The sequence below is a fragment of the Odontesthes bonariensis genome, chromosome 6 (genome assembly GCF_027942865.1).
Source record: "Odontesthes bonariensis isolate fOdoBon6 chromosome 6, fOdoBon6.hap1, whole genome shotgun sequence".
In the NCBI taxonomy this organism is placed as follows: domain Eukaryota; kingdom Metazoa; phylum Chordata; class Actinopteri; order Atheriniformes; family Atherinopsidae; genus Odontesthes; species Odontesthes bonariensis.
In genome coordinates, this window is record NC_134511.1 from 31,314,487 (window position 1) to 31,335,870 (window position 21,384).

At 40.5% G+C, this 21,384-nt stretch overlaps 1 protein-coding gene across 1 annotated transcript in view; it reads right to left on the reverse strand.

The window, feature by feature from the left end:
• npffr1l2 (neuropeptide FF receptor 1 like 2) overlaps positions 1–20,658 on the reverse strand; it is a 54,440-nt gene extending 33,782 nt beyond the window's left edge. Inside the window, exon 1 of the mRNA XM_075468312.1 lies at positions 20,316–20,658. Coding sequence (XP_075324427.1) covers positions 20,316–20,658 — 343 coding nt within the window. The remainder of the gene's footprint in view (positions 1–20,315) is intronic.
• Between the last annotated feature and the right edge of the window lie 726 nt (positions 20,659–21,384).

The following is a 21,384-nucleotide window of genomic DNA, read 5'->3' on the forward strand; positions in this document are numbered from 1 at the left end:
GCTTCTTCAGCTTTGCGGAATGTTACAGGGGGTCATTCCTGCCCACAGCAATAACTCACACATACAAGGACTGCTTATGTATGACTTTTATTGGTATATGTCACACTGTACCAACAATATTTTCCTTTAGGGATTAATAAAGTATGTCTTATTTGAATTCAAATCAACTGATTCAAGGAAAGTAATAGAAAGTCAGACAGTGATTCAATATTATAAATATCATTGTTATTCTTCTTGTCAAAAGCAAATGTGACATTTACTGATAGAAATCCTGACTGGAATTTCTGACTATGGATAATATACTCCCACCTATTGAAAAACTAAAGGCAGACAAGCTAAATTCAGAATTTCAAAGAGAAAAGCAACACCTTTTATGGTCATGATCTGGTCAAATATGGACAGAGTTGTGTTTGTTAGACAGATGTAGCTGTCATAGCCTCACACAGTTCCATATAAACACTGACCAAACAGTTATCAGCAAATAACAGCACTTGACAACTTCGTCTCAACTGTAATTTCTCCTGAATTTTCCTCGAATGGAGATGAGGATATACTAAAAAGATTGGATTGTTCTGCCTCTTTCATCACACTAATTAGCTGAAGTCAAGCTATTTGATGGAGACAGCAACATGATACTGCTACACATTTGGAATCCAAATATCTGGGATGTGAGTGCACCCGACCCTAATCTACATTCCTTCTCCCTTTTACTGTTTGCAAACACAAACACAACCGAGACAGAGATGTGTTTCTGTTTCTTTTTTTAGATAAATGTTAATAACATTTTTCTGAGAACTGAGGACAAACAACACACCAGCTTCATAAAATCAGACTTTGTACACTATTGTGCAAAAAGTTCAGATTCTTATACAGCAAACAGCTCCTACCAGGAGGCATACAATGCTCAAACTACAACTGAATACAAAAATAGAGCAAATTACACCTTTTCTTAGTTTTTTAGCTTTTGAAACGAAAAAAGTAAATACCTTTATAAATTCTGCTACAGATGTTAACTTTCAAGATCTCTGAACTCCATTTACTCTTAGTCCCCAAGTGACCTCGCCAAGATTTTAAGCTTTGAGATTTTCATCTAATGACTCCAATCACCCGACACAGTTATCTGCGTGAAATGTCTCTTTACTAGGGAACAATAGAAATCAGACCGAGAGCTGAAACACCAAACAAAAAACAACTTACAGATAAAAACAAATCATTTGGGAAGAGAAACCCAGCAAATTAAATCAAAGAAGCAGCAGGAGGGTTTGGTTGAAGCAAGTGATGGTGTTCAAATCAGGTCGACATGGGAAAAAAATCAGACAATACCAACCACAAGTCAGCCTGTGTGCAGGTTCAATAAGCCTTTTGTTATGCATACCAGAGAGCTGAAATTAAAACAGGACACAATGAGGATATAAGATTGAGGAGATTGGAACAAATATCACCATCATTAAAACAAGTATCACTGTTGAATGAAATATATGAACAGTATAAAAACTTCTAACAAGATTTCAACAAAGTTCTACAAACAAACACTCACCCACGCAGTCAAACTCTTAAAGTGCCACGTGTGGGTGAAGTGCCTAGAGTGCAATCTTTGTGGTGTGTGGTGGTTCAAAGGCTGCAGGTACAAAAGCTCGTCTGTCTTTTTGTTCTCCACCTGGGTCCACAAATCAAGAGCTCGTCTGACTGCAGTTGTGAGAGATGAAGAAATGCTAGACTGAGTTCAATCTTTTAGAAACAGGCTAACCAACTTCGACAAAAACAAAAAAACAAGATTGTTTCGTCTAGAGCCCAATGAAAGAAAATCCTCATGAGCTTGAAAATACAAAACGAGTACAAAAAAAAGTGGGATTGACCTTTTTTCTAAAGCAACGTCTATGTTGTAATGACAAAGATAAAACATCTGCCACCCTTTGAAGGAATCTTATTCGGTCACAACCAAAATCTCATGCCTGTCGGTGAGAGTCGGAACAAAGATGGAACAGTAAATCAAAAGCTTTGCTCTTTTCATTACCTTTCTGAAGTCCTGACCTCTCCTCTATCAAAAATCTATCACAACTGAGCGATAACGCTGGGGCTCTTCTTGAAAACAAACTAATATGATGAAACTTTTCCAATTCTGCCAAGACCCTGTGATGATTACAAAAAAACCCCACAAGAAAATAAAAGTTTGTATACTAAATTCTCTTTGGTTAATTAAAATTAAGATTTATGTTCAAAGAAATTTTCTAAAACCTAATAATGCCATGCCATTAATGTATCTGAGAGAATTTCAACAAGTTATTGGTAGCTTTTTAACTGTGATGAACCATCTATTATAAAACAGAAGAGCAGGTGTTTACGGACAGTCATTAGACATGGGACTCAATGGTCAAACCCCTCAATATATCTGCTTCTGTGATAAAGGTACACAGAAGTCAGAGCTTGCAGGGTTCATTGGGGGAAAGCGAGGTTTTCCAATATTGACACAAAGGCACAGGGAGAGTTGCTCTGGTAATTTAGTGATAGTTTCACAGTCTAATGCCTTCCTCTAACCATCCCACAACATCTTTCTTCTCATATACTTAAAGCATCTTCCACCACCTAATTAGCATTTATGCCAACACAGAACACGATAAACTTAATAATGATTATGATAATTATTTAAGAAACAGTTACACCTTTTCTCTCAAGCAGGTCACTCCTCAAAGAGCTATCAATTGGATGGATCTTGCAGTCTTTGTCTTACTAAATGGAGGATTGATATTGAGTCAGCTGCCACAATCAGATCCACTCCTCATGCTTCAATTTGGTCATTCTCATATACACAATAACAGGTGGCAGACCTTAATCAGTGTTTGTTAAAAATCTAGGAAATATTTTATTCATAAATCTTTTTTATTCAAATAAATAATACTATAACTGAGCTACAGTTTGAACTTTGGCGTGCTCCTGATCCTGCAGTGTGCCGTGGCTAAAATCTGAAGAAAAAGGAGGTAATGATGTGGCTGGGCTACATGATTGCTAATAAATCGTGAAGTCTGAGCCTGGTTCTTCCCAGATTAGAAAAAAATAATAACAATTGTTTGAAAATATTTAATATAAAATTCAAATAACAGTCACTATGTCAATAAATAAATATATCATATATTCATGATATACCAGGGCTGTCAAGATTAACATGTTAAAATGTAATAGCAGAATCAATCTCATCACATCATTAAGAGGCATAAATGAGATCAGAAAAAGGCATGTTATGTTAGCTGAGACCATAAGTTGAAACAAATCAATGTTTGCCAACTACCCCCTAAATTAAGAAGAAAAAAATCCCTCTTAACTAAGTAAACTAGTTTAATTTTCACAAGAGTTTGTCTAACCACCAAGAACGCACTGGCTCTGTAAAAAAAACAACCTCCAGCAAGACAACAGTTTTCAAATTAACTGATAGTGTTTGCATGCATGAAATAAATAAGGCATCCAAAGCATGACCAACAGACTAGAAGAAAACAGTAGGAAGAATGAAGGACCTATTTGATAGGCTAAAATGAGCAACGTCAGACCCATAGCGCAGATACCAGCGTGGTTCCTCACACATCTGATTAGGATATGATACTCCCCTGTATCACAGCCGAGATGAAGTCAGGGATGAATAAATTAAGCAAAGGCTATTTTCAGCTACAAGCAGTATGTCACTGGGGACCTTCACTAGGTAGGTTTCAGACCTGTGTAGGATATTACCCCCTCTCAAAAAGAAATTTAATTAATTAAAGCAAAAGGACGCAATGACTGCTTTAAAAAAAAAAAAAGTAAACATGTTTTTGTTAAAATATCAGGACTGAACGTCTGAGAAACAGTTTTTACAAACTAAGAGGAAATATCCAGTCATGCTAGCAGATAAGAAAGATTTCATTTGAGTGGGCTATATACTGAGGTGAGATAAGAGTAAATGTTGCGCTCTTTTTGCTCAGTTTTCAAGTGATACTGAATCAAAACAGTTATGAAAGTAACTTAGAAGTTTCTTCCACGTTTTTGGGACCGATTCAGCTTGTCAGGGGACTAGTCACAATATGGCTTTAAAGAGGACTCATTATTTAATTCAATGAACTACAGAAGAAAAGATGGTTGACCCTTTATCACATTTGATAAAAAGCTAAGGTCATTTTAAACGATTGTTAAAAATGCTAACTCATCAACAGGGGACATGTTGTTCACTGATACTACAAAAGTTTTTGTCAGCTTGAAAGAGAGTCAGGCAGGAGAGAATCAGCATCAGGTTTGAGGAGCAGAACCTGGATGACCTGAGTTGTGAGCAGAGATGGCAAAATTGTCGATGTTTGTTTAATGTGGACAGAAACAAATGAAGAGCAAATAAAAAGGTCCAGGCTCATCACCCAATGTCATAGCAGGGCTGCCTGTGGTGGATCCATATTTTCTTTTTCAGGTTTACTGGGGAAAAAGAAAAAATGAAACTCACCAAGAATGAGAAGAATAAGAAGTGTCCAATTGTGATTTATGACTTAATGAAACCCATGAATAAAACCAGAGCCAAAGACTTTTAGAGTGTCTTTAGATTAAAACTCAGATGGTAACCAATTTAGTTCACATAAAGATGTGATTGTCAAAGGTGGACAGGCAGCCAAGCAAGACACAAGGATAAATGGAGCATCACGTTAGTTCTGGCAGACCACGTAGTCAACGCGCCCTTTGCCTATTGGCTGACGCCGACCCAACCCTTATGGCCAGCTGCGCTCAATGGGTAATCAGCTGCTGCTCGCAATTGGATGCTGGCATTTGGGGCACTTCATTTAAACTTGGTTTGCTATCACTGCTTTTTTTTTTGCTCTCTGCTTGCACCCACCACCTCCCCTGCTCCACCGACTTCTCATCGCCAACAATGTCATACTGTTGTTCATTGTTGCTTGCTCTGTTCTAGGAGGTTTGTTGCCTTTACAGCAAATGGAAGGCACTCCACCTGAGGATGCTGCTGTTCCCTGTCTTGGCTTCCATGGAGCTCATGGAAAAGTCAAAACTTCCTCCGAACAGAGCCATACCGCCAAACATAATTGTATGCATTCAGAATAAGCTTCTGAAATTAATCTCTGTTTCTCGTCTCGTTTTGACGAGAGTGGTTCTGACAGAACTAGATTTAAATTGAACTCTGCAAAGCCGTCCATTTATTCTGTCATTTTAAATTGCTGAAATAATATATATTCAGCAGGAAGACTCAGTAAAGAGGCACATTCATCAAGATTAATCCAAGACTGATGATAAGTTTAACAATCAATATTGTTTGTCATGATAACATCCTTGCAGATAAAAGACTGGGCAACGATCTTACTTCAGTATCATTATTTGTTGATTAAAATACTAATTAGTTTGAGGAACAGTGGAGCACATATATTTTATACCTCACTAGTGAAAGGACAATGCAAGTAGCCTAAAAACGTATGTCAGCAGGTGTATAGTTGTATCCATTTATTGGGATTTAAATTAAAAATAAAAAATCTTTGCAAACATTTAACAATAAAAAAACGTCAGCCTTATTCAGACATCCCTACTTAAACTTGCTGACGTACAGGAAGAGCAATATTTCTGACAGCATTTACTGACAGAACTGTGAGTTGTGTAGCTCCGGTTATTTCTCAACCTTAGTATTTAACCTCTCGTCATCCACTTTACGAATGCTTTGATAAGTGACAGCCTTGCTATAAAAGCAGGTAAGATGGGACGGAAGCCAGGATGTACTTGCATTGAGGACTATAATTTAAAATTGACATTCTACAGGAGCTGCTTCTCTGGAAAAATAGAGATGTGTCAAGAAGTTATGCAGGGAGGCAAGTCATAGATCACTGTCATGCATCTAGCCACTCCCAGTATTGGGGGGGGGGTAACAAAAGAAAATAATCAAGGCATCTGTTTTGATGCGCACCATTCTAAGCTGATAAGTTTTGGTCAGAAGATTTTTTTAATTTTCTGTTTTAAAGCAATACTAGAGAAGTTTGTGAAGCTTAAAACTATGAGCTTCTGACTCATTTGAAGTACACTGACTTATATTATGCAAATTCTTGGGCCTGAAACGTTTCCCCAGGGAATGAGATCCAGCACTTAACAAATTAGGTTTCTAGCCCTACTGTTTTGCTTTATGGTTGCCTCACAACAGATTCATGTGTGTGGTTGTACATTTTGTACATTTTCAGGGCTTGCATGGAGATTTGTTCTCATGACAGTGGTGTTACGTGCCACAACTGTAGGGGCAGGCAAAGAGCAGAAAAATGTCCATTTAGCCAGGGCGGAGCCACCTAGCGTAGCTAGCACCATTAGCCGCCCCCGAGCAGAAACAGAGCAGCCAAGCAGCCGGGCCCCCAGGTTGGCTGGGTGACTGTCAGGAAGGAGTCAGCAAGCCTGTGGTTCACCATCGACCTGTCCACTCTTCAAACAGATTTTCCCCACTCAGCGACACACCCGCTGAGGACAAAACCCTGGTAATTGGCAGCTCTATAGTCAGAAATGTGGAATTAGAGACACCAGCGACCATAGTCAAATGCATTCCAGGGGCCAGAGCGGGCGATGTAGAATCCTATTTAAAACTGCTGGCTAAGGATAAGCGTAAATACAGTAAAGTAGTTATTCACGTCAGCGGTAATAACACTCGGAGGTCACTAAAATTAATGTTGCATCAGTGTGTAATTTTGCCAAAACAATGTCAGACTCCATAGTTTTCTCTGGACCCCTCCCAAATCTGACCAGTGATAACATGTTTAGTCGCATGTCCTCCTTCAATTGCTGGTTGTCTAGATGGTGTACGGCAAACAACGTGGGCTATCTTTGGCAATTTTTCTGGAGAAAACCTGGTCTGATGAGGAGAGACGGCATCCATCCCACTTTGGAAGGAGCTGCTCTCATTTCTAGAAATATGGACAAATTTATTAGTCATCCAAAAACATGACAACCCAGGGTTGAGACCAGGATGCAGAGTTGTAGTCTTACACACTTCTCTGCGGCTTCCCACCTGCTGCTACCCACCCAATCAATTAACACAAAAGGAGCAAATCCTCTTGGGCAAGAAAAAATTCAAACAAAAACTTTAACTGAACAAAAACATCAAACTATTAAATGTGGTTTGCTAAATATCAGATCTCTCCTTTCGAAGTCTCTGTTAGTGAATGAGTTGATTTGTGATCATCATATTGATATATTTTGTCTTACAGAAACCTGGCTGCAGCAGGAGGATCATGTTAGCATTAATGAAGCAACTCCCTCTGACTGTTTAAATGTTCACGTTCCTCGAACCACAGACAGAGGAGGAGGAGTGGCAGCTATCTTCAGATCAGGGTTACTAATCAGTCCCAGACCCAAGATTAGCTTTAGCTCTTTTGAATCTCTGATTCTCAGTTTTTCCCACGCAAAGTGGAAATCCCAGAAACCTCTTGTGTTTGTTGTTGTGTATCGTCCACCTGGCCCTTATTCTGAGTTTCTGTCTGAATTCTCAGAGTTTTATCCCAGTTAGTGCTGAGTACAGATAAAGTCATTGTAGTGGGTGACTTTAATATTCATGTAGATGTTGAAAATTCAAATTAATTAAAAAATACTTTGAATTGAATTTGAATTTTCAACATCTACATGAATGATGTTGAAAATGACAGCCTAAATATGAACTTTAATTCTATATTAGACTCTATTGGATTTTCTCAGAGTGTTCACGGACCGACTCACTGCCTTAATCACACCCTTGATCTTCAATTCAATTCAATTCAATTCAATTCAAAAATACTTTATTTATCCCAGAGGGAAATTAAATGTTGATGTAACTTAGGGGTGGGCGATATGGAAAAAATGTTGTATCACGATTTTTTTGCATAAAATCACGATTTCGATTTTTTATCACGATCTTCCATCCAAAAAAAAAAAAGAAAGACCAATTACAGTGGAGTTAAGTCGACATGCTGAACCACAGAAGAGCTAAGGAGTAAAAGAAAGAATTTGGCAATCAACACATTGTAATTCAACTGTAAGCCAATTCAAGATGAAAAATAATGATCTAATTAATGACATCTGACACAGTGAGAGCGAAGCAACCGGAACTAGAAAAACGAACCACTGATGACGACTTGACTCCACCTGTTAGAAAGCCCATGTTGTTTGGTTATTTTCAGTTAAATACATTAATTACCTCCACCAAGGAGGTTATGTGATCGCCCGAGTCTGTTGGTTGTCTGTCTGGATGTTCGCCTGTTCGTGCTGCAATCTTGCGACCTGCCACAAGGTGGCGCGACCTGGCGGAGGTCTGCACTCTCTGAGTGCATTTCTAGTTTATATTGTGTTTTACGGTGAGTTTTCATACGTCCAACGTTCGTGAATGCACCATAGACGTTCCGATGTTCCTGAATGTACCGCACCTGTGCGTGAGACGATGTCGCTGTAAAGTTGCGTTTCTCCTCCCGATGCAGCAGTGAACAGCTTGTAATTTTCCCTTAGCTGTTTTCACCTAACATTAGCCTGTACACCCTGGGTTTATTGTGTGTAAATGCCAGAAGAACCACAGCCAAATAAATCCACCACAAACTGGACATCTGTATCCGTGCCTTTTAACGGGGACACACACCATACACCAGCATAAAAAAAAAAAATAATAAAAAAAAATCATTGCGCTGATTGGCAAAGGCGATCTATACGGTTTCTCTAATTTGGTAGATCGCCTGCGATTCTCCACTCTTCCTCGCCAGTCACGATTTTATATCGTCAGATCGCGCACCCCTAAAGTAACTCAATTAAATCAAGGAGTTATTATAGATGCTGATGGCTGTGGGCATGAAAGATTTCCTGTAGCGGTCCGTTTTGCATCCAAACTGAAGAAGCCTTTGACTGAAGAGACTCTGTTTTCCGATAACAGTCTCATGGAGAGGATGTTCAGGGTTGTCCATAATTCTCTTGATTTTATGCAAAATCCTTCTTTGCATTATTGTCTCCAGAGGTTCCACAGTCGTCCCCAGAACAGAACCAGCCTTCCTTATCAGGTTGTTGAGTCTTTTTAGGTCCCTGGTTCTGATGCTGCTGCCCCAACAGACGACGCAAGAGGAAATGACGCTCTCAACAACAGACTTGTAGAAGATCTGCAACATCTTGTTGCAAACCTTGAAGGACCTTAGCTTCCTCAAGAACTACAGTGCTTAAAACAGATCTTGTGCTGACTAATGGCATTGAGAGTGAACAGTTAACAGTGTTCCCTCATAACCCTGTCTTATCTGACCATTTTCTGATAACCTTTGAGTTTACATTACTTGACTGTACAGTTTCTGAGAAGAATTTTACATATAGAAGGTGTCTATCAGAGGATGCTGTAGCCAGATTTAAAGAATTCCATCATATTTTTCTTCACTGTCATGTGCAGATATGACAGAGGACGACTACCTAAATTTTACTCCAGCAACACTTGACTCTCTTGTTGACAGCACTATAGTTTCAATGCGTACAGCACTGGACAATGTTGCCCCTCTGAAAAGGAAGGTAATCAGTCAGAAGAGGTTGGCTCCTTGGTATAATTCACAGCTGCGTGCTTTAAAGCAGACTGCAAGAAAGCTGGAGAGGCAGTGGCATTCCTCTAATTTAGAAGAGTCTCAGTTAGTCTGGAAAGATAGTTTAACAATGTATAAGAAAGCCCTTCGTAAAGCTAGAACTGCTTAATATTCATCATTGATATAAGAGAATAAGAATAATCTCAGGGTTTTTTTCAGCACTGTGGCCAGGCTGACAAAGAGTCCGAGCTCTGCTGAGCCAGTTATTCCTTTAACTCTCAGCAGTGATGATTTCATGAGCTTCTTTATCAATGAAATTGTTTCTATCAGAGAGAAGATTGATGGAGTCCTTCCCACTATTATCAGTGATGTATCATCAAGTACAGCAGCTTTAGAAGTATCTTTAGAACCTGATTTGTATTTAGACGGCTTCTGCCCAGTTGATCTCTCTGATCTAACAACAGCAATAGTCTCTTCTAAACCATCAACTTGTGTTTTAGACCCAATCCCAACCAGACTGTTCAAGGAGGTTTTCCCATTAATTGATATTTCCATATTGGATTTGATCAATCTGTCTTTGTTGACAGGATATGTACCTCAGACTTTTAAGGTTGCTGTAATTAAACCTTTACTTAAAAAACTACTCTTGATTCAGAAGTGTTAGCTCATTATCGACCTATATCCAATCTCCCTTTTATGTCTAAAGTTCTTGAAAAAATAGTTGCAGCTCAGCTTTGTGATCACTTACACAGAAATAATCTGTTTGAAGAGTTTCAGTCAGGATTCAGAGTGCATCATAGCACTGAAACAGCACTGCTGAAAGTTACCAATGATCTCCTCTTAGCTTCTGATAGCGGACTTGTGTCTGTGCTTGTCCTGTTGGATCTCAGTGCTGCATTTCATGCGGTCGATCACAGTATTTTATTACAGAGACTTGAACATGTTTTTGGGATTAAAGGAACTGCATTAGGCTGGTTTAAGTCATATTTATCTGAAAGATTTCAGTTTGTTCTTGCAAATGAAGAATCTTCCTCACACACCAGAGTAAGTCATGGAGTTCCTCAGGGTTCTGTGCTTGGACCGATTCTTTTCACTTTATACATGCTATTAGGTAACATTATTAGACAGCATTGCATAAATTTCCTTTGCTATGCTGATGATACTCAGCTGTACTTATCTATAATACCAGATAAACCCTAGAGCCTGGCTCGGGCCGGATTTTTCTGTCCGAGCCCGGCCCTCAACCGACAGAAAAGTTCTCAAATCCGACCCGAGCCCGAGATTAATTAAAATATTTGTCTCCGAGCCCGCCGGAAGCCCGAGACCAGTGACCAACGCAAGACGGCGCACCCTAATCAGTAAATACACATTGGTGACAGCGCACCATTATCCACCATAATCCACCATAATCCATTATAGCTTAAAGCGTTTCCACACAGTGAATTCCCCCCTCTCATTTTCCACGACTTTCAGTTCTCCAGAAGCTATTTTTCTTTTAATGTCCTCCATAGCGCTTCCAGCCAACTGAGCCCGGCTGCACTGATCGCATGTGTTTAATGTAAAGTTGTTCGAATGTTCGATATGCGTGCGTGCGCACCGAGCATGCACAGACCACAGATGCACACAGATGCATGCTGCACGGCATGAGGCACGAATAGCCTACCAACATTTTCATTTATGCATATTCAATTATTTATGTTTATCACAAAAACTGACGTTTGCAATGAACTGAAACCTGTCCTCTGGCTGTTTATAATTTTCACGATGTCTGCTTGCTTTCGAGCCCGACCCGAGTCCGACAAGACATTCTAATTTTTTGTCCGAGTCCGGCCCGGCCCGTCGGGTTCCGACCGGGCCCGACGGGCTTCGGTCGGGTTGCCATACTCTAATGAACCCAATAGGTTGGTCAGACTACAAGCATGTCTTAAAGACATAAAGACCTGGATGACTCAGAACTGTCTGCTTCTAAATTCAGACAAAACTGAAGTCGTTATCTTTGGACCTGAGCGCTTCAGGGAGAAATTGTCTAGCTATATAGTTACTCTAGATGGTATTTCCTTGGCTTCTCGTACTACAGTGAGGAACCTTGGAGTCATTTTTGACCAGAATTGATCATTTGACTCGCATATAAAACAGGTTTCTAGGACTGCCTTCTTTCATCTTCGTAATATTGTTAAAATCCGGAACATCTTGTCTCAGAGTGATGCAGAAAAACTAGTCCATGCATTTGTTACTTCAGGATTGGACTACTGTAATTCTTTATTATTGGGCTGTCCCACATATTCTCTGAAAAGCCTTCAGTTGATCCAAAATTCTGCAGCCAGAGTTCTGATGAGAACTAGTAGGAGAGATCATATTTCTCCAGTTTTAGCTTCTCTTCTTTGGCTCCCTGTTAAATTCAGAATAGAATTTAAGATTCTTCTCCTTACATATAAAGCTCTTAATGACCGAGCTCCATCATATCTTAAAGATCTCATTGTAAGATATTTTCCTAACAGAGCACTTCGTTCCCAAACTGCAGGTTTACTTGAGGTTCCCAGAGTTTCTAAAAGTAGAATGGAAGGCAGAGCCTTCAGTTATCAGGCCCCTCTCTTGTGGAATAAGCTGCCAGTAAATGTCCGGGAAGCAGACACCCTTTCCACTTTTAAGACCAGGCTTAAAACTTTCCTTTTTGATAAAGCTTATAGTTAGAGATCGTTCAGGTAATCCTGAAACATCCCATAGTTAAGCTGCTATAGGCCTGGGGGACCTCATCTGTCACATCTTTCCTCACTTTACTCTCTTTTTCCCCCGTTTAATTTCTCAAATGATATTATGTACATGTGACATTATTGTGGTCATTAACTCGTGTTTCCCTGTTCCAACAGGTATCCTTTGAATGGTGTTACAGTGTTTTTTCCCCTCTTTTCTGTCTTCTCAAACCTCAGCTGGTCGAGGCGGATGGCCACCCTTCCTGAGTCTGGTTCTGCCAGAGGTTTCTTCCTGTTAAAAGGGAGTCGTTTCTCTCCACAGTCGCCTCAGGCACGCTCAGGACAGGAGATTGGATTGAAGACAAGTTTCTGTGCAATCGAAACAATTTCCTTAGCTAGAAAATTATTTTTGAATTGGCTCTATATGAATGAATTGGGGCTGCACGGTGGTGTGGTGGTTAGCACTGTTGCCTCACAGCAAGAGGGTTCCAGGTTCAACTCCCAGCTGGGGCCTTTCTGTGTGGAGTTTGCATGTTCTCCCCATGTATGCGTGGGTTATCTCCAGGTACTCTGGCTTCCTCCCACCAATGCCGGTTTGGCAATGGTATTATCCGGGACCTATCCCGGCCCAAACCATCGACCTGGGCTGCTTGGACCATGGGGAAAATAGTTGTAACTAATTTTTGTCACTTATCTTATTCTTGCATTAATATCAATTCAACTGTAGTCTGCATAAATTCACCATTGCAGCGCAGCCGCCTGCAGCATCACAGCAGATTAAATAGGTTCTACCATGTAAGGGAATTCTCTCCTCCCAAATGTTTCAGATGGTTTGGCCCATGGCTCCTCTTTTAAATAACAATGGCGCGACACAGAGCGCGTCAGTGATGGAGGGTAGAAAGTGGCCAGGTGGAACAGAGAGGGCTAAGCTCAAAAAAAGACAGGAGGTGGCAGCCAAATGTGCCAAATTGACAGATATCTTCTCAAGACAAGCTGGTAGGTTACTGAGAGATATGGATAGTAGGCCTGGTTGTGAATTTGATCAAATAGGCTATAACGTGGCGAACGTTTGCAATGTCAACTCAACTGTCATCTGACAGCTTTTGTTGTTAAATATGTAAAATCTCACAATTTATATGATTTAGAAGTGTATTCCTATATTCAAAGAAGAACCGAACACTTTCTTTAGGCTACATTCCAGTTCTGATGAATAATTGCTTAACGCTTTATCACGCTTTATCTCCTCATCAACTGTAGCCTGCATTCCCACAGGCGCGCACGTGTGGTTACTAACGCAATATTAAATAGGGGCGATCACATTTGTTGTTTGATATTTGTTATTAAATGCATCTCAAACATGCATTAAAATAAATATAATTATTTAGAAGGGCTGTGCAAATATTGTACATGGTTCGCGTGCGCAGGGGCAGCGCGAGCACGTTGGGGTGTTTAGTTGCCTTTTTTTAATTACTGGAGAGTCTGCACGCGCGTTCTATCCGCGGGAATCAGCATCATGTTTCATGTTCAAGCCTTCCCCTCCCATTTATTATAATGTGAGCTGAGCCCGCTCACGCCCGTGCAGGGAATAGACTGTTCTATTTTCAAGTTACAATGAGCACTTATCCGGACACCGCGCGGGCACGACGCTTTGATGTGAAAGGAAGAATCTGTTTTCTTGTTGATTTCTATCCATTTCGGACTGAACACGGATGCAGATGCAGACATGTTTACGTCCTGTGCTTGCTGTGTGTAAACGAACCGAACACTTGCTTGACATTCCTGTTTTCCATATTTTGACAAACAGTTTCAAGTGCTATCACGCTTATTTCGTCTCGCCGTCATATCGTGCATTTCCATAGAGGGGCGCACACTGTGGTTATCAACTAACAATTAAATATATATTTTTTTTTTTGTTATCGATTGTTTTCTAGCATCAGATCAGCAGACCACTTCCAGTGCTACTGATGATCCCAAGGAGGGCACGACTACTGAAGGGCCAGGTAGAGGAAGATACTGTAGTTAGTCAAGATAGACATTTGTGATGTAAAATATTGGCATAGAGAAGAAAACCATAAGGTGGTAGGGTGGTAGACTAAATCATACAAATCATTTAACACAACCACAATTAAATAAATAAATGAATTAATCAGTGAATGAAAGGATAAATAAAGTGTGTCATGTTTTCCAGCAACATAGACAACTCTTAATGAACATTTTCTGTAGCCTCAGAGGATCAGGTGCAGTCTGAAGGAGAATGCACTCCATATCAGAATGGCCTGAATTTGAATTAAATTCCCGGACTGAGAAAATGGCCCACCCCGGCCCTGCCTCCCACTGTTCCAAAACATGCACGTTAGGTTGATTGGTGTCTCTAAAATTGTCCTTAGGAGTGAGTGTGTGTGGTTATTTGTCTCTGTGTGGCCCTGTGATGGACTGACAGCCTGTCCAGGGTGTCTGGCACAATGACTGCTGGGATAGGCTCCAGCCCCCCCCGCGACCAGACCAACGAATTTAGCGGGTATAGAAAATGGATGGATGAATGAATTGGATTATTTTTAAATTAATTATGATTACAATGAATTGAACTCCAATTGGCTTGAATTGGACTATATTATTTAAGTGCCTTGAGATGACATAATTTGTTGTAATTTGGCATCATATAAATAAACTGAAATGAAAAAATTGGATTGAAGTTTTCCCCAAAAATAAATCTGTCCCTTTTCTCCTTGTAAAAGTCCACTGTAGGACTTTTTGTTTCTGTGTCCCAACTCCCTTATGTTTGTTTTCAGTTAGGTCATACTTCCTGCTTCTGGCAACAAAACGCAACCTAGTTTATTAAGATTTAAGATTAGATTTATTGTCATGCATACGCACAGAATTTTTCCTCTGCTTTTAACCCATCCAGGTTGGCACCTGTTGACACACACATGCACATGCACATGCACTTGCACATGCACTTGCACACACACTCAGAGACAGATACCAACCTGGAGCAGTGGGCAGCCGTTCACAGCGCCTTGCTCAAGGGCACCTCGGCCGTGACAAGGAGGTGGACTGACACCCCTCCAGCTGTCAGTTCCACCAATCTTTTTGAGTGGTGAGAGGGGGAATCAATCTGCCAACCTTCCAGTTATCAGACAACCAACTCTAACCATTGAGCCACGGCCGCCCCTCACTTCACGTCACTATTCACCCCTATTCACTTCGAACCAGTAAATAGGACTCTGTTTACTCTATGTTTCTTTTCTTTTTACGGCTTTTCAACATTTCAGATTTGCTTCGATAGTGAAGGGAAACCTAACTGTTGACTGTCCTCTGAAACTTGCATCACTGTTCTGAGGAGAGAAGAGAGGGTGCCCTTTGGTAGACTGGGAGGACAGGGACTTGGACAGAACCTTTGGGTGAACTTGCAGAACTTGGGTCTGGCAAACCTCCCACATCACCTGTGAGTAAAGAGCAGCATTCCTACACTGAAAAAGCATGAACCTAGCCCACTCTTTTCAACAGCTAGAAAAGTAATTTCGATGCAACTCTTTTAAGAGACTAAAATGGCTCATTCTGCAAGGTCATCAGCACACATCTAAGTTAAGACAGGTAGAACTCTGTTGGACTGCTTTATCTGTTGTCATCAGAAAATTAAAACTATCTTTACTATAGAGAGAGACATTTGTGTTCAAGTAGCTTCCAGTTCATGTCTTACATGCGCCTTAATGGTTCCTAGTTGTACCCAACCATTCAAATTTCCTCTCTGATTAGGTTGACATTTTGGGTCCTCCTCCAGACTTTGGCAAAGTGGATATACAGTACCTTAAAGCAACTTGTGCTTGCATAGACTTTTTGGAACTGATTATCTTGGAATTGGCAGTTTGCTCTGTTTGGTAAAAACATGCACCCTGGGACAGTGCTAGATATAGCTGTGAACACACTGAGGTTGGATTAAGGATGCATTCAGATCTGTTCACATAGGCCACTTTCAGTGGTGATCCTAAATACGTTTATCTACAACAGCTGACAGTCTGATTGCATTCTGGCATCTTACTCACACCCACTGTATAAACAAAAATTATTTCATTGTAAGCTTACAAAATCAGCATATTAGGAATGTAACCCGAATCCCTTCCTGTACATGCAGCTGTTGGCTGATTTTAAAGTTCCACTCTGGCGGTTCTAAATCCTGTAAAAACTTCTGTGTACCACCAAATTGTATATTTCAGGATTTTACCAGAAAAAAAAAGACATGACTAACTTTTCTATATCCAAGTATATGATCAAACGCACTGGAGAGCTCACAGAACCCTGGAGGTCTCTTGTATTGATTGATTTAGTGTCAGAACAGGTGTTGTTGATTTTTACCTTCCAAATATGACTTACAGAGAAGAAAAGGCATCTTTTATACAAGGATTGACACAGTGATATTCATCTGTTTTCCTTAATAAACATAAAGGCAAGCTGAAAGCTGTTAAAAGCTGAACTAAAATCCCAATAAGTACATGTTTGTGGGTCTTCCACATGTTTTAAAATCTAATGGATGTTATTACAACCATATGAACGGTGCCTTTCTCTGTCAGCAAGCATATTTAAAAGGGTGAGATAGGAATAAATGTATACTGTTAATTTTCACAAGTATTTCAAGTCTGAAGTTTCTGGAAGAACAAATGGCACAGAAACCATTAACTTCAACCAGGGAGATGGGATTAACATTGTGGAGTATGGTGTGATTACGAAGACAACTGGCTGACATTTATGCAATTTTCCTCCAAGGAGGCTAATGGAGTACTGTTCCTCTGCTGTTTGTGGCACTCTCTTAGTCTGTCTTGGACTAATTTTGGACATGCCCCTTTTTGTTCAAATGTAAATAAAAGCTGAGAAATAATATTTTCCACAATGATGCCTCTTGTACATCATCTTATTATCTCCTGGGAGACGCCTGTGTCATTTCCAATCAAGAAACAAACTTGCTGGTTGAATAAAAGTAACAAAGTCAAAATTTGCCAGGGATATGAATATTTTGAGAGCATCCATCTTTGTTGTGACATGCTGCAAAGATCAGAAAAAAACATCAAGACATGGGCTAAACAAAAATAGGTTAAAATAAAGAAATTGAATGTTGGATAAATATCAAAGAAATTTAAAATTTTTCCCCACAAAGAACCAAAACTGTAATGCAAACAACCAATACTGGTCGCTTTCACAATAGCCAAGAGAGAAAACCTGGACGCACAAAAACAAGATCTCAACAACACAGTGGCATCTTTTAATATCTAATCATATCGCCATAGAAAAACAAATTGCACTTATAAATAGTCAGCTTGACTTCTTCAACAGATTTTGGTTCTCCATTCATCAATACCAGTTGGTCCCATGTGAAACACATAGTAATATAGTTACTAATGCACTTACAGTAAATACATGGAAGAAACATAATCAACTGAATGTCCTTCCTTCCTTCCTACCTATCCTTTCTTTATTTCATACAATAAAAACAAATTGCAGGATTGTGTCATGAACGACACCAATAACCCCCAGCTGCTGTGGGTTTGCACAGCCGCAATCATGGATATACCTGTAGTTGAAGACTTCAGACATTACTAGTGTGATGGCATTCAGAGGCTTAAGAGCTTTCATTACATTGTAATGCCAATCTCTGTCAGAAAGCAGAAATAACCTGTAACCCTCTGCACTTCTAGCATCCCTTTACTGTATAAATTACCATATTATGTGCAGGCAGAGGAAGTCATTCTTGTCTCTCACTAACAAATAGAGCTGGGTCGAATTTAATTGAATAACCCAATAATTCCCAAAAATGTTTTTAGTGAAAACAAAAAAGTATTCATGAGTTATGAGCCACTGAAAAAAAGTCACAGTGTAGAGTTATTGTTGAGAGCAGGAATGATCTCGAAAGTGAAAAAGCCTCTAGACAGAACATACTCCTTTGTAGGAGGTGTTCAGCATTTATGTTGAGTAGCTTTTTTTTTGCATCACTGCCCTTTGCTTAATCAGCTTCAGGGGGTCTGGAACAGTCTCCATCACAAAGTCAGCCTTCTTCATCAATTCATTCAATTTCTTTGAGTCACTGGCTCTAATGCTGCTGCCCCAAAAGATGGCTCCAAAGCAGAATGCACTCTACAACACTGACTACTAGAAGACATCTTACCGCAAACAATGAAGTACCTAAGCTACCTTAGGATACAGACTTACTGTTGGATTGTCAGTTTAGTCTGTGTTTAGAGATGGTTCGGGTTGCTTCACTCCCACCAATCTTTGATAAGTCTTTGATATTCAGTGAAAAATTTGCTCTACCAAACGAGAGCGAAAATCATTTTCTTTTTCTTGTTTACATTCAAGATGAAAAGATGAATGTGGTTGACCAGGTGGTTTCCTATACTTTCTGGTACTTCTTACATAATAGTACACAACAGTCTGAACTGTATCAAAAGCACTCAAGAACATGATTCTCATCGTCCTGTTTTTTTTTTGTCCATTTGAGCATGGGCTTGCTGATGTGGTTAGATGATGGCATCTTCTACAGCAACACCAGGAGGATAAGCAACATGGAAAATTTCCATAAAGGTTTTCACTTGTATGGTGTGCATACAACAACCTGGGGAACCTGGTTTCAGGGTGACTCAGGCTTATGTTAAACAGCTGCTGTAGAATCCCACATAGCTGTTCCAAACAGGCCTTCAGGACCCTACAATTGACACCACCTGGACCTGCAGCCTTATTATGTTTCAGTCTCTCCAGCTGTTTCTTTACCTGAGCAGTCAGGTAAAGAAACCTGACTGTCTCCAGACAGACAGACAGCCTGGAGGGGAAAGCAGAGGAGGTCTCAGTGCGTTCTGATGCATGGTGAGACGTTGGTGATGCTGTGGTAACATCCATAACTGTGACAGGGAAGCTGTGGGGAAAGGTAGGGTGTGAGGTCTTATGAGCATAAGTGTTAATCTGAACTGAACCCATTGATGCTCCTCATCCTCCCACCTCTTTTTGTGAAGTGCATTTGATTCTGACTATAACTACACTCAATTGTGACAGTACAAACTGGTTTAAATGGTTCCAGTAGCTTCACTCTCACCTTAGGAGTTTAAGTTTGTAGATATTTCACAGTGTTGTGAAGCCCTTGGGACATTGGTTGATTCTGAGGGTGGTGGCCAACTTGATGTGTGTACTGCATGCAAGGCCTTGGCTCCTTCGTCTTCTGGTGTAGAGGAACTCCTGGCTGAAGCTAAAGCATAAAACCATACAGCTCTGGCAGCTGTCTGGTCTTACCACTAGCTGTGGCTAGTGGTAAGAACACTAGCCACAGCTAGTGTTCTTACCACGTCCCCTGTCCAGGTCCACGGATCCACAGCCACTGCTAATATCAAAGAGTCTGCAGATGTCTCTGTTCCTATTCCTGAACGGGGCACTGCAGACCCCTCCAAACCCTGTCCCTGTTCCTGCCTAGGGGTCTGTCAACACCCCGCCAGAGCCAGTGCTGAAGCTCACGCCTTCCACGGCAGAGCCAGAGCCCCTTTGTTTCTGGATCTGCCAACAACCTCCACTCCAAGCCTTACGAAGGGGTCCAGGAGGGTCCATTTCATCTCCATGTCTCCAAGTCGGCCCACGAGGGCTCAGCTTGGCATCAAGTCCCAAAGCCAGCTGATGTCCTACCTGGTCCAATCATGAGGTTAGCTGACATCCCAACAGCCCCAGTGTCTGTACCAACTACAAGGCTCTCAGGTACTTTCCAATTCCTGGCTTCTGTTCCACCTCTATTTTTTTTAAATTATTCTTTGCCAATTTTAATTCTGACAGAAAGAAAAATATAATCCTTTGATGACGACAGAACATATAGCTCATTGTCAGATACACAGCTTGATGGTTTGTGTTAGTGGGCATGAGGCTAATGCATTGCATTGGCTGGCGTTTGGCTATGTTAAATACCCCTTTTTACTGCATCTTGGAACCCTGAAATCAGATCAGCCCCAAAAAATCCTCAATAGAAAATCAATGAAAAACAAAGAAACAAAAAAGCAGCTCTATTTTCATTCACCTTTTCTATACATCAAAAGGGTCAATTAAGCAAAGAACTGCTTTAAGTTCAAAATTACTATGGCATTATTGCATGTATATTTGTCAAGTTTTCAATTACCTGTGATGAGGTTGTCCACCAGTGTTGTAGGGATGCAAAAGATCCCCACCAGTAGGTCACTGATTGCCAGGTTGAGGATGAAGAGGTTGGTAACTGTGCGCATACAACGGTTCTCCAGTACAATCAGACACACCAGGATGTTACCCACCATACACAACAGGAAGATGAAGGAGTAAGCCAGGATGTAGCTGGCAGCTACATACAGAGAATGTTGGTAGTATGGGAAAAAGATGATGTTGGTATAGTTGGCGGAGCCATTTCTGCTGGTGTTTAAAAGGGCTGGTATGGTGGCTGATCCCTCTGACTCCATCCCTTCCTCGACCATAATGTCCAGCGTCTCCATCGTTTCCATGAACCAACCCTGCAGGGGGAAACCAAACAGTGAAAACAGGATATCATTGAGAGGTCCGTACATTTTAAAGAACATTCTATTGTCAAACTTTATTTACATCAAGCATAAAATAAAGCAGAGCAGCCCACTACAATGATGGAGTCTGTTATTGTTGAAAAATTGATGAAAAGTTGCATAATCATTTTCCCTTTACTGTGGGTGTTCTGAAGGCCTTTGTATTGAAAAACTCAGCAAATATATCAATACCAGAATATTTGTACTTCATATAGATCAGTAAAGGCATCACCTCTAATAACAACCCAGAATTGCTTATGCTGTACGACAGACCCGTCTCTGAGCATGAGCAGCAGACAAAGTACTGCAGCATTACAGCTGTTTAATGAAACTGTGGCACATTCACTGACCATTCAGAATAAAAGAAATAAGAAGAAATGATTACCCCAAGTTGTCATTACTGCTAAAGAAGAGCAAATTGATATCTGCACTGAACTGAGATAGTTGTTGTATACAAAAATAAACTCATGGTAGCACAGCTTGGTTTATATCAAAAATAGTTTTATGAGCAAGGATATCCCATCATCTTATAGATGCAAGTAGAAAACTCTAGAAGAGCTTTAAGTCTCCAGTGACACTGTCAATCAGATCGGCTGGGCATGGGCCGATACCCAGCACAGTACGTGACCCAGGTGCGATCTGTGTCCTTCCTGCATCCTGGAT